The sequence below is a fragment of the Hyaena hyaena genome, unplaced genomic scaffold, assembly GCF_003009895.1.
Source record: "Hyaena hyaena isolate Hyena2069 unplaced genomic scaffold, ASM300989v1 scaffold_20, whole genome shotgun sequence".
Classification (NCBI taxonomy): Eukaryota; Metazoa; Chordata; class Mammalia; order Carnivora; family Hyaenidae; genus Hyaena; species Hyaena hyaena.
The window spans coordinates 6341514-6354020 of NW_024080652.1; the positions used below are offsets into that span (position 1 = coordinate 6341514).

At 52.6% G+C, this 12507-nt stretch overlaps 1 protein-coding gene and 1 non-coding gene across 2 annotated transcripts; both read right to left on the reverse strand.

Annotated features, from left to right (window-relative positions):
* Positions 1–1620: 1620 nt before the first annotated feature.
* On the reverse strand, positions 1621–12370 carry PDAP1 (PDGFA associated protein 1). Its single transcript, XM_039226001.1, has 6 exons — positions 12275–12370; positions 9052–9143; positions 7628–7738; positions 5756–5877; positions 3411–3562; positions 1621–2345 (listed from the first exon to the last, which is right to left on the reverse strand). The coding sequence occupies exons 1-6, from the start codon at positions 12285–12287 to the stop codon at positions 2287–2289; spliced, it is 549 nt and encodes a 182-aa protein (XP_039081932.1). The 5' UTR covers positions 12288–12370; the 3' UTR covers positions 1621–2286.
* Positions 6955–7083, reverse strand: LOC120228051. Its single transcript, XR_005527399.1, has one exon. It is a non-coding gene; the product is annotated as a small nucleolar RNA SNORA30/SNORA37 family (small nucleolar RNA).
* Positions 12371–12507: the final 137 nt, after the last annotated feature.

A 12507-nucleotide genomic window follows, 5' to 3' on the forward strand; every position in this document is an offset into this window, starting at 1 on the left:
GGTCCCCAAAGATCAGCTTCTGGAGGCCCTTGGCATCCTGGGGAACGAGGCGCCTAGAACTGGGCAGAGACCTGAGGTTGCTGCTGCAGTTATGTGGGTGTGCGATGATGTGGGAACAAAACTGGCCCTGAGGACCAAAAGAATGCAAGGGAGGAGGGACAGGGAGGAGGTGAGGTGACCTGGGGTGACCTGGGTGAGTAGTAGAGGACACAACTGGGAGAATCCTAACACACAAGAGTCTGTGTCTCACCTTGGGAGGAAGGCTTTGTTATCCCTTTTAAGAGAAAACTGAATGCCAGAGAAAAAGTTACCTCTTCAAGGTCTCACAGGCAGGAGGCAGCAGAGCCAGGATCCAAGCTCAGGTCGGACTTCCAAGCCCTGAGGGGCATCTGCTGAAATGTACTCGATGTGGTCAGGTCTCTAGCTGAGCCAGGAAGGAAATGCTTCAAGCCAGAACTCTTGGCAGCACGTCACCGAGGCACGCAGGTGAGATCTGTACAACCTCTTGTGGGCCTGCAGCCACCAGGAAGTCCCTGCCTCCAGCCTCACACCAGGTCCTACAGGAACAGTCCTAGGCACACAGGGAGCCTTGCTGGCCAAACTCAGCCTCTTCATGCCGACCACTCCTGCAAATCTCCAGCTTCCAGCACGTTAGAAGTTACCTCCTACCACCCTGTGTGGCTCTAGTCCTGCTGGCTGGTGCCCCCTGAAGCCAACGACAGAGCACTGTCTGTGCACCTTGCACCTTCCTCCATCTTATCCAAAAACCTAATTTGCAAGGTACAGACCTGAACCTGAGTGAAGGCAGGACCTCCAGGGGAGGGGGAGGTGCTCTGGCAAACCTGAGGTAATTCTCGCTCCTCAGGTCCAAGGGCAGAGGGATCTCTGCAGGCCAGGGTGAGCTGCAGATGCTGGTGGCTGTGGTGTCCCTGCTAGGGCTCCTGGGGCTGTTGACCTCTAGTATGGTTGAGCCCAGGGGGCGTGGTAGGAGTCCCTGGAAGTCAGGGGCCCAATTCCATCTCTCCCGCTAAATCCCTCTTTCTGACCTCAAGCCAAACCCCTGCTTGGCACAAGTTATTGACCTCTCAGGATCATACGCAAAGGATGCTGTTCACAAGGTGGAGCGCCCCTCACGAAGGGGTGCGGGAGAAGGGACAGGCACAGCGGCCAATTCTGCAGGCAGCTCACATGACTGCTAAGCCTATTTCCCTGCCGCCACCTCCACCACCCGGGGTGGTTAACGATGGGATGAGGCAATGCCTGGCAGTCACGCGGGTGCTGGGACGCTTCCTTCCAGCACTGAGATCCTGAGACTGTCGCCAGAGCAGGGGCACCTGGAGGGCAGGGCGGAGAGGTGCAGTGCTGCTGTCGGCTTGCTGAGGACCGTGGACGGCATCCTGGCCACTCCAGCTTGAGGTCCGCCACAGTTGAGTTAAGGGAAGGGAGAAGCTGGCTCTGTCCTGAGGTCTCTCCTAGCTCAGAGGCCCAGGGACCAGTCCCCACACCCTGCTGGTTGCCACCTGAACCTTGCAGGGCAGACCAGGCTGACAGCAACACCATGACCTGTTGGGTGAAAATGGTCCAAGCACAGGGGCCCAAAAATGGATCACAGAACAAGGGTTACGATAATGTCAAGTTTAATCTGCCAAATATACAAGTTGGACTCATGGAGCATGTTCTGCCTGGGTGCTACACAGTAAACAGAGGTTTCTTGAAATGATCAATGGGCAAGGTTAAGAATGGGTCCTGGCTCTGGCCAGGGTCAGGAATGGGGCAGGGAAGGGCAGAAGGGCCTGGCTGGGGACGAGCCATGACCCTCAGGGACCCAGGGACACAGGATCCTGGACGACAGTCCCTCTGAGTGAGCACCCAGGCAACACAGACTGGAGCTGGCTGTTGCAAACACTTCAGCAGCCGCCCCTCTGTACAACCAGCCCCTACCGTGCAATCTATGGGACAAACGGAAGCTCTTCTTACCCTACCTCCCAGACTCCCCCAACAAGAGTTCTGAATTCTAAAAACAGCAAAAACATTCGAGTGGTTACATACGAAATGCTGTCCCGCATCTTTCTGTCTCGAAGATGGCAGCTGCCCCTTCCCCCAGCACCCCCCCACCATCCCCCCCAAAACGATTTCTGTGCCAAGATGAAAAGGAGGCCCCAGGCCAGGGTGGGGGCTCCTTGCCGTGAGGGGCTGCAGCAGCGGCGCCAGGGCAGGGTGGGCGAGACGTGGTAGAGGTCCTGGCAGAGCGGCCCAGGTCCCCAGTGCCTCTTCCCACAGGCCGTGCTACTTATTCAGGGACAGCGACTGCACTCGCTTTCCCGACAAGGTCGCGTCGTCTTTTGCTGAGGGTGGTAAGGGAAGGGTTAGTGTTAATACAAGACCCTTGCCACTGCACACACCCCCACACACCCCAGAAGGCCGAGGAACCTCAGAACACACTCTGGGCAATGGGCTCAGCTGGCAGAGGGGGAAAAGACCCAGAAGGATTCCCGCAGAGGCACTATCCACAAACGTTCTTGCCAAGTTTGGGTGGCTGCCTCCCACACAGTACCCCCAACATACAAGCTACTGGCAAAGAGAAACTTCTTACCCCACCCAGAGGCAGAACCTCATAATTACAGCCTCTGTTGTGGAGGCCGAAACCTCTAATCAGCAACAATACATGAAGTCCTCCCTTGCCTGGGCTTTGCAAAGCAAGAGCAGAGAGGTGGGACAGTGGGCTACCTCCGGTGTGGTGACAGCCCTGGGGCAACTCATTTCCCGGCCTAGGCCTCAGTTTCCCCATGATCTGGTGAGGAGGCAGGACAGCAGGTCCCGAAGGGCTCTTGTGGCCCCACATGAGACCAGGACACAGGCCATGAGTCAAATGCTCCTATAAACCAGACCAACTCCCCACAGCCATCCTGGCTGAGAGGTAGGCCCCACCTCTGATCCCACTGTAGGGAAGGCATGAGAGAAACGGGACAGCCGGGTCAGATGTCACTTGGGTCTGGATCGTGAGGTCTGCCCTGCTGCACCCTCTCAAGCCCCTCAGATAAGACAGTGATTCCCCGAAGTAGCTCTCTCAGCCACACAAGGCACCGGACACCTCAGTGGGACCTTCCAGCCTTGAAGGTCTGCCCTGGGTGCATCCCTGTGGTTTCTGTCCGATACTGAGGACAGTGCTGTTTAGATCCAAACCCTCATCTGACTCCCAGCTGCTGCTGAGCCCTCCCACCACCCCAGGAGGTTGAGGCAGAAACGCCCACCTCCACTGGCAACGAGAAAGGTAAGTGCACTGACACACAGGCTGGCCCTCCACCCAACAACCCAACCCCATCCCATTTTACAACAAGGACACTGAAGCACAGGGTTTAGTGGCTCATCCAGAAACTGTCAGGCGGCCACACCAGCGGCTCAGGACTTACCTTTCCTCTCTTCTTCTTTCTTCCTGGCGGCCTCTTCCCGCTGTTTCCGGATGATTGCCAGCCGGGCAAGGTCAGCTTTGGCTTGTTCTGTCTTCCCAGCTAAATGCATTTTCATGTAACGCTCTTTTGCTTTCTGCTTCTCAATTTCTTCTCTGTTTGGATAAAATGGTGTCATAAGGGTTATCTTCCCACCATTATCAGCCAAGCTGGATATGAGAGCCAAAGTAAAAGCCAAGTACTCAGGCCTGGAACCCAAGTGGAGGAGGGTGCCCTGGCTCTGTGTGCCCCCTCGCTGATGGACACTCACCAAACAAGCAAAGGGACAGGACTGGACCTCTCAGGGGGCTGTAGGAAGTTCAAGCAATGTACCAGCTTCCCCAGACACATAACATAGGATGAGGGTGAACTCAGCACACAGTGAACAATGTCTGCATTGGCTGGGGAGGGGAGTGGGGTGGTGTTGCTGGCTAGGGTCTGGTGGTCTGGTGTCCACAGTAATAAAGGAGGACCAAATCCAGTGGACTGTGTATCCAGACATGAGCAGGAAGAGGAAGGCACTGGGAACCATTCTATGAGGGGTAGAGAAGGGAGTGTACCAAGTGGCCACAGATGGGAACCACACCCACCCAATCTCAGGTCCACAGGACAAGGCACATTCTCAATTAGAGCAGCTCAGATGTGTTTAAGAGGCTGCCTCCAAGGCAGTGAGCCCCCACTGAGGAGGGTGTGGGCATAAGAGCTCTACTCCCACAGGAAAAAGGTGTCAGTCACCAACCCACTAGGTAGAGAGAGAGGTGATGGTCACTAACTTCTCCCTCTCATTAAGTCTTCCCTCTGAGATCTTCCTCCCAGGCCTGAGATTCTAAAGTGGTGTGTGCACACTCTTCACTGATATTGTTATCATCCCACTTATACCAGGCTCCTGGAAGAGCCAAATATTGGAGGAGGGGACAGGGAGGCCCTGCCTAACAGGAGCCTAGGAAAGGTATGTGGCCTCCCAGAGGCCCTCACAGCACAAGGCGCTGGGTGATAAGAAACAAGGCATGGGGCCTGCCCAGATGGGAGGAGAGCCAGCCACCGAAAGTCAGATGAGCAGATGTTTTGCCCAGGAGACTCTCAACAAGACACGTGCTATACAGATGAGACTGGACACCTGTCAACCCAGCAGATCCTACCTTGGGAGGCAGTACAGAGTCAGGAGCCTCTGAGCTAGCAGCAGAGATTCAAACTAGGGGGGAAGGGGATTTCCCTGGAGGCATCTGGATGATGAGTAAGGCTACCAGAAGCTTTGCAAGGCCCTCTCAGTGAAGGCTCAGTGCCAGGAAGGATGCTTTCACTCTGCAACCTCAAAGGGCAGAGTAACAACTCTTCTTACTGGTAAGAAGAAAGCTACTGGAGGAGTAGAATCCTTAGCAGCCCAGGATTCTACTTTAATCCTTTAATTACACCCTGAGCTCCTGAGCTTTTCCTGTGGTGTTTTCATAGACCCCTCAGCCATCATGAGGTTAGCCCAGGAAGGTGGATTTAAATCTTAGCAGCCCAGAAAGGAACAAACAAACAAACAAACAAAAAGGGCAGCTTTCCCTAGTGGCCTCCAACTTCTTGTAAGGGCCCTGATGTCAGCTGATGGCCATCAAAAGTCCAGGTACTACTTGTCAAGGAATGGCCAGGCCCTGATGTCAGCTGATGGCCATCAAAAGTCCAGGTACTACTTGTCAAGGAATGGCCACGTGCAGGGCACTGCACTCAATTGAGACCTTCACACAATCACAAAGAAAAAGCTGTCTGCAGCTCCGTCTCCACCTGGGACTTCGGGAGCACTGGGGCAGCCAGTAGATCTCTCTGCACTGTGCTCTCTGCACTGTGAACCTCTCTGGGTTCTCCCAACCCCATGGCAATGACATCAAAGAATGCAGGCCAAGAATGGTCAGACCTGGCTGGATAAGGAAAGTGTCCCTACAGTGGGGTGCTCTGGAGGAAGGGACTGTATCATAACCTTCCGTATCCATGGGCATTACTTCAAGGGCAACGTTTAGGTCTGAAACTGCTGTTCTATTTTCCCTGCTGTGTTCCTACTGGTGAAAAAACAATTATTTCTGTTTGATGTTTTTGGAGAAGTTTCTATAGAGCTTTTGGGGAATGAGATACACACACACACACACACACACACACACACACACACACAAAGATACTGTAGCTGGAGCCCCCACCCAGTCCCTGGGAACCTCAGAGCCCAGGAGGCAAGAGTAGGGGAAATGGATACCTCAGCCACTCTCCCCACCCTGCCACATAGGTCAGCCCCCCACCCACGTGCCCAGGTCACAAGGCCCAGTAGCAGAGGTTACCGTTCTCTCCTTGAAAGCTCCTTGGGCCCATCCAGGTCCAGTTGTGTGACCTTTTTGGTTGTCTGTGCCACCCGGTTAGGGTTCTCAATGTCAATGAGCCCTTCCACGCCTTTGCGCTTTTGCTAAGGTAAGACAAGAAGTTGGCTGTTGAGTCCATCCACAGAGCCCCTGAGGGCCATGCCCACCATCTCCCAACAACCCACATGGCCGGGGACAAATTTCTGCTTCACTCCCAGCCAACATGATGCTGGGCCTGAGCCTCACAATGGGAATAGCACCTAGGGCCGTCCTCACCAGCCCAGGAGGTACAAGGACAGGGAGTACACATGACTAGAGCCCAACCTATGCCAAGTCCCAGCAAGCGCGGGTTATTTTCTCAGATTCACAGGTGACAAACAGAGGCACGGGACTAAATAATTTGCCTAAGGCCAACCAGGAAGCACACCGATGAGCTGAGAACCCAAGCCCAACTCACAAGCTCTCAACACAGAGCACTACACCCCCACTTCTGAAAGCAGTTTTCCATGGAAGCTCATGGCTGATTGCAACAACCACCACTGGGTCCTCAGGGCAGGCCATGCTAAGGATGTTCTGAGGACCAATTCCAATTCCTAGCCATCTCAGCTGATAGGAGGGAAATGTGACTTGAGAAGGAGCCACGGAATCACAGTCTACGGGCGTGAGGAACCTGCACCTCCCACTTCCCCTGGGGGATATTTAACAAGAGCGCAAATCCCCAGTGGAGCAGGCTGGGCCCAAGTCTCAGGTGCTGTCGACCCCAGCTTTTCTCTTTAAGTGACCAGAGAAACAGGTTCCATATACCAGCCAATCTGACCCAGAGCTCCAGAGAGCAACATCCATTCAAGCTACCCATGAACACATCCACTTACAAGTTCACAAGTAAATGTGCCTAAAGAGAACTCAGGACTCACCCCTCGCCTACCCTGCTTCTTCTGACCATACTCATGCCATAGCCTCATGCCTCCTTCTCTTAGCCCCTGAACCCACCCTTCAGCAAACCCAAAACCACAGCATGAACCTACCCCCTCCTCTCCCACTGGCCCAGCCACCACCCCAACACCAGCCACAATTTCTTATCTGGTGACCTGCTGCCATTTCCCTGCTTATATCCTCAACAACTTATAATTAAGTCTTCGCAGAGAAGCCACAACCACCTTTTCTTTTATTTTTTCTTCTTTTTCTGTGCCACTGAGTGACAGCTGCCACTGGCACAGTCTCAGGGCAAGGATGCAATCAAGGGTTTTCTTTCAGCACCAGCTACCAAATCCTGGCCCCACTGCCTAGGGGAGGACCTGTGAAAGTGCTATGCAACCACCTTTTAAAAGCAAATCTGGTGATCTCTCTCTCCCACTTCAAGGCCTCCACCAGCTGCCCACTACCCACAACAATGAAACCCAAACCCCTCAACTGCCACTCAGGAGCTGCCCTGGCCAACCTCTCCTCTCGCATCCCTAGCCACTCTACCCATTACCCACCCAGGCACATCCCCACCAGACTCCTCCCACCCCAGAGCCCCTCCACTTGCTAATCTGCCCACCTTGATGGCTCTTCATGATGGCTTTTCCACACACCAGGCTCCAGCCTGTTTTTCAGATCTCAGTTTAAAAGTCACCCACCTAACCACACACTACTTCAAGTACCCATGATTAGTCCCCCTCACTCCTAATACTTGCCACTACTTGAAATTATACCATTTACTTCCTCATTGTCTATAACTCACTATTAAAACATAACCCCTTAAGAGTGAAGACTCTGTCCACATCCAACATTAGAAATGGTGACCAAGAGGCACTTGATAGATGTTTGTTAAATGAATGAGTCCAAGTCCTAGGCCTCCACCAAACTCAGCACCTGGTAATCATCTTCTTCATCTTCACTCTCATCTGAGTCTAGGGATTTTTTCTCCTTTTTGGGGTCCCCCGCAGCCCCATCTCCACCATCTTCTCCTTGTTCCTCTTCTTCCTGTTTCAGAAATGGACAACCTGCAAAATCAAAAATGCACAAACCCCCTAGACTGTGACCCCTGCTCCCACCACCTCCAGACTGTGGACCCAGAAGAATTAAGCCCCCATAAGGCTGGGACCAAGTATGACAAGGGTCCTACTCTGTAACCCTGGCCCCTAGTAGGGGACCGGGGTCAGAGGCAGCCTATATACTCGGCTCCACAGCCTGGAAGTCATTCCCACACTCCAACCTGGGTGAGAAGTTCATCACCCAGGGTCAGAAGGACTCGGCTGTAGGGCTGGGAACCGTAGTCCTGCTCAGCCCCACTCCTGCTTCCCCAGTTGCTACACACAGCTGCCAAATGATACCACTTTCCTGGGCAAATCCTCCGCTGCATTCCATTCCCACAGTGGAAATGGAGGGTCGGCCACTCGAGCCTGCCCCTGCAGATGCCCTGCTGCGCTGCTTCCCGGGACAACGCTCAACATGCTACCCCCCTTCATCTTTCTTGCTTCCCCACCAAAAACATTCCTAACGAAACCAGTACTTCCTTCGTACTAGCACTTGCCCACATACTCTCCAAGGTCCTGCTTAGCTGGCAGCTGCTCCATCCAGCCCTCCTCCCCCTTCCTCACTCATATGTGGTTTCTCCCTTCTAGGGGCTCCTTCTGTCACCCCTGTCACCCATCCAGCCTGACTGTGCTCTTTTTGGCCCTTATCCAGGTGAGGATCTAATGATGTGGTCAGGGATGTGGACATCGACAATGATGGAAATATTCCATTTCCTCACAGTAGGCTGGAAAAAGTACTGCAGGAACAGTGGAGGAACTACTAAGCCTGGACTAGAGGGAGCAGGGTGAAGAGCATCAGTGAGAATCACAGAGAAGGTGACGGTGAACAGGGTCAGGAGGAACGAAGGGCACTCTTGCCTGTTGAGGGTAAGGGGAGGCAGGGCACTGTGTTATGCTGGGTGTGACATGGCTACAACAAACAGATGGGGACTGCAGGGAGCTTGAGCTATGAATGGAGATGGGCGGGGCCTGACAGAAGGACAAATCCCAGACAGCAGGACACAGGATCAAGAACAGACACCCACTAAGGCAACCATTGCTAAAAGGACAAAGTTGTAATTGATTAACTCAATCAAAAGATAGCTCTTCTCATCACTGTCACTGGTTGTTCTGGGATACCCGCCTGCTGCCCATCCCCCCCCAAACCTCAGGTGCTGGCTTCTGCCTAAGAATTGGTGGTCCCTGCCTGGCTCTCTGGATGCCAAAGAGGCGGGGCACCGCCCTGGGCCACTGGAGTGGCCCGCACAGCCATGTACTCACCCTGGCCTTCTGCTTCTCAGCCTGGAGCTGGGCATCGATCTCCTCAGGGCTTGTGTACTGCCGTGCCCGGCCTTTGTGGCCTCCCTTTCTCCCTGCACGAAGATCAGCAGTTTAGGAAGGTAGGAGGGAATCAGCTTCCCTGATTGCCCTGAGCCCCAGAGGGCTGCATCCTGCTTGAGATGCTCTCATCAGAGGCTGCAGAGACCTCCTCTTCTCACTAAGCACCACACAAACCTATTCTCCTACCTTCAGATGTTTAAAGGGACAAAAAAGGCAAAATGCAGACCAACTGCTACAGCACCAAACAGCGTGCTGTATGCAGGTTCCTAAGATGAGACGAAGAGGAGGATGTGGCTGAGGGCACACTGCATATAATAACTGGCTGAATCCCATGGTGCCTTAGAATCCAAACAAAGCAAACCAAAATGCAGTAAGAACATTTAACGCTACAGTGCTTTTTACTTGCAAAAGCTCTGGCACAGCCATGGACTCGTTTGAGCCTCAGAATAAACCCATGTACGGAAAATCACGGCTGATCCCATTTTAAAGACAAGTCACTAAACATGGTGAAGAGCACAAACACTGGAGTCTGACCCTTGGGCTCAAATCTCAGCTCTACCACTTATGACTTTGGGCGGGTACTTGACCTCTCAGTCTCAGTGTCTTCATTTGTGTCCCTACCTCCTGGAGTTGTCACAGGAAGGAATTTGTTAACACATGTAAAACTTGGAACAATGCCTGGCATCGGATTAAGCACTACAAAAACATACTGCATTTGTAACTTTTCTAATAAAGTATTTTGGCAAGAGATAAAAAACAAAGCCACTGACCACATTAGTGATTTCCTATAAAAGTCAGGGAATGTGGGGCACCTGGATGGCTCAGTCAGTTAAGTGTCCGACTCTTGGTTTCGGCTCAGTTCATGGTCTCATGGTTTGTGACTTCGAGCCCCACATTGGACTCTGCGATGACATGGTGGAGCCTGTCTGGGATTCTCTCTCCCTCTCTCTTTGCCCCTCCCCTGATTGTGCTATTTCAAAATAAATATATAAACATTAAAAAAAAAGTCAGGGAATGTAATGAAACACTTCATGTTCACCTAAGTGGTACAGTAAAAAGAAAAAAGTCTAGAACCTACTGGAAACTTTCTTGTGTGTGGAGTAAGAAACGTAGCTGGCAAAGTTAAAGATAAAGCTGACTCCCTTCTAGCAGTTAAAAATGCAATTAGCAATTAAAATGCATCTAAGAGTATCAGTCTGACTGTCTTGAGGCAGGACAATAGACTGACTCCTGCTCTGCTGGTCCTGGAGGATGCTGGGGCGGTTGTGGCCTCAATCCATCCCCACCTCTTCCGGAAGCTTCAGCCCAGCTGATTTCTAGTGAGTCTCACTGCATGCAGAGAATCTGTAATTAAACAGCCAGAGCTTCTCTGGACTCGAGAGACAGTAGCAAAGATACCAACCTCCTCTTATTTCCTAGACAGCAGCTGCAAAGCCATAATTGGGCTGCTACAGATCACACCACCCATTTTTAATGACTACCTGGGTTCCCAGGGGGTGTCTCGGTCTACACTCATGAAAGTCCTATTGTGAGAGATCAAGCTTGTCGTTAAAAAAAAAAAACCCAACACCCATTCCTTCCCTCTCAATATTCCAGGTAGTAATAACACTTCAAAACTGGCCACTACAGGCTCTCATCCTGCACACTGGGCTAGGATAATATGGAGCTGAGTTTAGTCTACAATAACTTTTACCAGCATACCTTTGAAAATGCTTTACAGTTACTACTGGAAACAAGAGTTCATCCTTTTCTCTTAGGTAATTTTATACTTTAAAAAAAAAAATCGTTTCTTTTTCTTTTCAAGCAAATCAACACAAGCAAAATAGGTCAATCTTACCTGCTCATAGAACTTTTCACAAGCCAAAGGCCAAGTCACTTAATCAAGAATTCATATTTAGGATTTTGTAACTTCCAACCTTGGCTCAAAGTATCTATGAAGTAGGACCCTTAGAACCAGAATTCTGAAACTGGAAGGGCTCAGCTGGCACCCTCAGTTTGCAGAACAGACAGCTGTGGAAAATGGAAGAGACCTGGCTCTTCCTACCACAGGATAAATCAACAGAGAGGTAGGTTTAAATGGATTCAACTCTGTAAACCCCAGTATCTCTCCAAGTAGAGTCAGGAAGTCATTTAGGTTTGAAAAAGCTCCAAGTAGATTTCCTGTGGGCTAAAGCATCTTAACCAACATGGCAGATGAGCTACCACTATTAACCGAACATCTGTTCTGTGCCAGAAAAAAGCCAGGCACTTTGAGTGCTCTATTATTTTATAGCCTCTATCTCCAGCTCTCCAAGCTAAGGGTTATTAACCAGGTGTTCTACATGACAAAAAACGGGCTGGAATTAAATAATTTGTTTCAGGCCACAGGGCTAGACAATGACACAGCTAGACTTGAAATCAAGAACTAATGACTTTTAGGGGAAAGAGAATGAAGGACTGTCTACGATGCAATGGGAAGTCATGGATCCTCTATCCTCTTGGGCCAAGAAATTGACGAAACCGTGTAACAATGCTTAGCGGGCGTTTGGCTGCCTGGAGCTGTGCTGCGCACGCCACGTGGATCACCAAGTAGTAATGCCTCACATTACTACTATGAGGTAGGTACAATCATAAGCCCCGTTTGCAAACGAGAAAACGGAGACACAGGGAAATGCCACTGGTTCAAAGGCACACATGGAGCCGCTGCCGAATAGGGACATTCAAAGCCAGGTCGGCCGGACTGGAGAGCATCAAGTTAGGTCTCATTAGGCAGGCCTAGCTCGCCCAGAGCTCGAGAGGCCCCACGCTTTACGCGCAAGGCAGACGGGCCCGGCACAGACACAGGCGGGACGCGGTGACTCAGTCCCCGGCAAGCCTGGAAGAGGGAGTAAACTCCAGGTCTCCCAAGCCAAGAGAAGCGCGCACTAGATCAGGCCTTCGGCGTCGGCGCCGAGCCGGACCCTCTGGATCTCCTCAGACCCCCAGAAGGAGTGGCTCGTAGCCACTCCGGTCCTCACTTTCTCCATCGGGACAATTGGGCGCCGAGGCCCAGGCCAGGCCCTCAGCCGGCGCGGACGTCCTCCCTCTGCGCCGCTCTCCGAAACGCCCGCGGGCTGAATGAACAGCGGGAGCCAGACTTAGGCAGCCCCTCGAGGCCCGCGGGCCACGCGCGCTAGCCCCTCACCTCCTTTAGGCATCGCGGATCCGGTGGCTAGCGCAGCGGCGGCGGCGCCTCGAACTGACACCGGAAACGGAAATACCTCGGGCTCGACTTCTTCCGCCCGGCCCAGTCTTCCTCAGCGCGCCGCCGCCGCCACCGCCGCCTCGAGGACCGGGGACCTCAAGGAGGCCGGCGCACGAAGACTGTCCCGCGCGCCGCCTGAGTCCAGGCTCGCCAGCGCGCTGCCCAGGCAAGCG